At 32.7% G+C, this 4953-nt stretch overlaps 1 protein-coding gene across 1 annotated transcript; it reads right to left on the bottom strand.

The window, feature by feature from the left end:
• Positions 1 to 2598: 2598 nt before the first annotated feature.
• On the bottom strand, positions 2599 to 3138 carry LOC141482946 (uncharacterized). The gene has a single exon (XM_074176988.1). It carries the CDS (start codon positions 3136 to 3138, stop codon positions 2599 to 2601), a length of 540 nt encoding a protein of 179 aa, XP_074033089.1.
• Positions 3139 to 4953: the final 1815 nt, after the last annotated feature.

The following is a 4953-nucleotide window of genomic DNA, read 5'->3' as shown; positions in this document are numbered from 1 at the left end:
TCAAGTTTTCTGATTCTTCAACTATTTGTGACGTAAGAAGCCATAAAAAGAATTTTCAAGACAATAATCTTTAGACACGAATATACCTAACTTCATTTGCACCAGATTTTTTCTTATTCAATATAATGAAAACGCATTCAATATTTAAATTCTCAGTTTTCAAATTCAATTTACTCTTGAAAAAATTGAACATTCCATGAAACTTTCTCATAAACTTCCAATAAATCATCTCTTCTGCTTCTCAGTTCAGGTAAATACTAATTTCGGGTGTATGATGCGTTGGGACCAAGGAAACAATAAGTAAAATTTGAATCAATATTAGTGGAGGGATTGAGAGTTAGGTCGGACCTGGGTTTGAACATTAAACTAATCATCCCATTCGGCATTATTCATTCCTTCCCTCGTCCCTTTTCTCTGAGCAAACATTTCAAACAAGATGGACTAAAACGTATCACTTCCTTCGTATTAGGATATCAGTTTCAATTAACATAGTTTCAAAGGGAAACTGTGGATTTGTCGAATCCATGGTCGATTTTTTGTGTTGGTTATTCATTTCGATGTTTGAGAACATCGATATTTGAAATTAACACATTTTGCTTGTCCAGTCGTCACCATATGTAGATGAATATTACTGGAGTTTTATCCCAAACCGTGTGAAAGAATAAACTTCCAAGTGATCATCTTCGAGAGGAAGATTAAACTTCCTCAAAACCAAAGTTCAACGTGACGAAAAAAATTATATTAACCCATTTTACCGTATCAGGTGGGACAGTAACCGGTTCTGTTGGCGTGGGTAGTTCATTTTACTCATTTAATAGACCAATATGTGAAACGGTGGTTCAAACCCTGCAAGACTCCCATCAGCAGTTGATTAAAAAATCATGATACGTAAGTAGATCAATAATCCAATTGAGAAAATGATACAAATTGTATTTCATGTATTAAGAAATTGGGTTGTTGAACAAACTATTATTCTCACAATTATTCAATAACTTGATCTATTTCGATTGGAGATTCATGTAAATTCAATCACTGACTCTCTGTATTTCTGATTCTGCCGAAAAGTACTTTTCTCAATACTAAAACTACGTAATGCTTTTCATCTACAAACTTCATGTACTAATCGAATTAGCATCAGCAGAAGATGACAAAAATCGATGGTCTACTGATTTTTTTTATGGGAAAATAATTTGATGGTAAAAAGCATATTGAAGTTTTAGAGAAGAGAAAAATAATTTTCAGTGGAACCGATCTGAGGCTCCATTACTACCAACGAGATACTGGTACTCAAATTAGTATAATATTTGGTTGGTTAAATCCAATAGCCAAATTCAAACACGAGGGAATGATTTTGATTTGTGACTTCATTTCATTTGGTTCATCATTATTCATACTTATTTTGAACTTTCAAAATGCTTTACTCTGTCAGCAAGATACTCACAATGAGGTATAAAAATTGTTCGTTCAAATACTATTCATTATTTGTTCAACAAAATCATTACTTCAGTGGAAATTTTCCCATTATCAAAACAAGCAAAGTTCTCCATCATCCTGCAGATATGTTATGTTTCTTCAACATAACTTTTACTCAAATAGAAAATACATTTGATTATTTTAATCAGTTCCACTATTTCACCCATCTTTTAATTTTGTTTGTTTAATAGAATATTGGAATTACTTTAAATTATTCTCGCTATCAATTTGACAAAATATTTCTTGAATTCAATTCTTCTTTAAATTGAAATAACTGATCGATGTGATTGTTTCAATCAAATATTTGTTTGATACAATGAACATATGATTGAAGAAATAGTTGTGAGTCAAGAATTCTTTTTTTTTTGCATCAACAAAATATTTTGTCGTGTATATATGACACTTTTATTTCTTTGAATGAAGTGAATTTTCTTTCATTCAACAAATCTTTTTTTTCCGTGTACGGCCAGACGATTGGTTTTTGCTGCTTATCGTCCAACCCGTGCTATGAATCGCATTGTGAAAGGTAAGACCCCGTTTATTCTTATTTCGCAAAAGTTTGTACTTTTGAGGATATTTGTTCATAGGGGCAAGAAAGACGAGAGTTGGTTAACAGATGTTTTATTATATAACTTTAGTATTTTTACTGTGAAAAATTCAGATGACCAACTCGAGGGTTTTCTGGTTATAGAGTCACAAGGTCTCATTTGACAGAAATAGACAAATATCAAAACAGAACGACCCAGGTTGGTACTTCGGTGAAACAGGAAAGTACTTCAGATGCAGGGACTATCTGCTTCATCATAATGTCCGATTGTTTTACGATATTGAGGGGATTTCTGTTTTTTCTCAAGCTAGGAAATAGCGTATGCAACTCTCATGTAATGGTTATTAATACACTCGCATATACCATACAAAACTCGCCTTCGGCTCGTTTCGTATCCCGGTTAATGCTCGTGTCTTAATAACCATCATTACATGATCGTTGCATAATATACTACTATTTATTCTTTTATTTTAGCAACTAATACAAATAAACAACGTCAATATAAATTAGTGCAGGAATTCAAACAGTAACATTCTTCCCCCAGTAATTGTTCTAGGGAAGAAAATAACAATTACTCTTCATGTTCTTTTCACATCCAATACACAAAGTCTTGAAACAGGTCTTCTTAAAATGACTCCGTTGGCTAACTGAACGTCGACTATTCTGATTCGGTTATCTTTTGCAGGATACAAATTTGAAACTCTACCTTTGAGCAAATTATTTCTTAGACCATTGGGATCAACTATAAGAACACCATCGTTCTTACGAATACTTGGTGTTTCTTGTTGCCATTTGCTTCGTTTTGTTAGATATGTAAGGTATTCATATGTCCACCTCTTCCAAAATATATCTGCTAGTTTTTGTGCTGCTTTCCATTTTGGGAGTAGTTTGAAATTTTCTTTTCCCAAGTCAACGCAAGACATTGCAGAATAAGAAGGTCCAATTAGAAAATGATTTGGTGTGTCGCTAGTGTCCAGAGAAATGTGTGTCAGAGGTCGTGAGTTCACTATATTCTGTATTTCAGTTCGTAGAACATTTTCTTGAGGATATTTGGTTTGTAACATTTCCTTCAAGATTTTTTTAACAATCTGGATGAGACGTTCCCAGGCACCTCCCATATTTGGACTGCATGGAGGATTAAATATAAAAAGTTAAATGTCATTTCATATGAAGTGAACTTTGCTCCAAACAGAGTGATTACCATTATAAATTTCAATGCACTTTTCTCAATTAAAAATAGATCCATGTTCTTTTTTTGACAATGAATTGGAGTTTCTCACCGAAATATTCCATAATGGCAAACAATATGAAATCTCTTCTAAATAATACCGTATGGTGTTCTGTGAAGTGAAACGATCTGTGAAATAAATTCTTAAGTAAATAAACAACAAATTCGTGCATTATTCGTGTGTGAGATTTTGACAGTCGCTTTCTTGCCCATCAATATCAGGCTGATGTTGATGTATGGTATCAGCAAAACCGCTTACCTCACGAAAAGCTGAGTGAGTATATTTTTCGCTGCAGAGAAAGGAAGTACGTGTATGCAAATAAACATATGTGGGGTGGCTCGTTATAGTAGACCAGTGAAATATTGCTGGAAATGCCCGAGAGGACATTGAAATATTACATATTTTACAATGACATATCATCGAGACCATTTGTATGTGAAAGATTTTTGATGGATGAATCCTCTTTACATTCGAATTTTTAGAATTGTTGTTGACCTAGATTTACAACGCACGATGTGTTATAAATTTCGCTGGTATATAGAACTCGTTCGGTTATTTTTCATATAATCGATTCGTTGAAGAAAAACGTTATTTGGTTCGGTTTGTTCCAAATACTGAATGTTTCACGAAGGAAGGTTTGAATAGACCAGGATTTCATCGTTTAAATTCATTTGAGATGTTCAAATTTCTTGGAAAAATACTGTTCTATTGATTTCAAAAGAAATATTTTTTTTATTCAATTGTTTCATTTGTTTATTACTATTCATTCTAATTTGATGACATATTCAATATATTGCGGAACCTGAAATATTTTTTTTATTCTAAAATAGATTATTACTGAATTAATTATTGGTGGTAATTGAATTGAACGAATATTCATTTGGACTATGGATATATAAGAATTAAGTGAAAATGTTATTTACCTAAATCAAATGAATAATATTAATTGGAAGAGAATTAGCATATTAGATTTGCAAAATACAATTTTCCGAAATTGGATAATTAATTAGATGGTTTCAGATTATATCTCGCTTGATTCTGACATTTATTTTTTTTTTGAAAAAGATACAGTGCAACATAGTTCGAAATTATATTTTGAAATCGATAATACTTAATTATTCGAAAGCGAACAATTGTATTATCGAATCGACTATACTAATTTTTTCACAGTTCATGTAGTTTTGATCCTCACAAGGGTTATTTTCACAACGTTTCGGCAAAGTCTCATTTGCAATCTTCTGGTGATATCTAGAGTTTAGAACTAGACTAGTACTTGATAAAAACAACTGCATAAATTTAAGTGGAACCAAGAGGTGGCCCCACTTATGTCACGCTTGTGTTCACGCCGTTATTTTCATCAGGAACTCTTCTTGGTTTTTTACATCTTATCTTCAATCGGGGACGCTTGCCCGGTACTGATGGGTACTGATAATGCTCAACAGACTGAAACAGCCCTCAAATTGAAATCAAATTGGGAATGATGTATATAGAAAGAACTTCGAAACCAATAAGTGGTTTCTGTTTGTCAGGTTACAGTCAATTTTGAGGATGCCACGGAGTAAGAATGAAACTCTTTGGAATTGCGTCAAGCTTTCGGAAATGTTTATTTTCTTTGTCAGGATTTACTGGAAAATTGTGAACAAATTGAAAACACAGTTACAAATTTAAAGACCGGATGAGACTACTTACTATCGTGAGTTCGAG

Source organism: Leptinotarsa decemlineata, unplaced genomic scaffold (genome assembly GCF_025532065.1).
Source record: "Leptinotarsa decemlineata unplaced genomic scaffold, Ldec_3_MD MMD2_tig00002159_RagTag_RagTag, whole genome shotgun sequence".
In the NCBI taxonomy this organism is placed as follows: Eukaryota; Metazoa; Arthropoda; class Insecta; order Coleoptera; family Chrysomelidae; genus Leptinotarsa; species Leptinotarsa decemlineata.
This window is presented reverse-complemented; position numbering and strand designations above follow the sequence as displayed.

Coding starts and splice junctions, on each gene's coding strand:
- LOC141482946 (XM_074176988.1), bottom strand. CDS start 3,138: ATGGGAGGTGCCTGGGAACGTCTCATCCAGATTGTTAAAAAAATCTTG.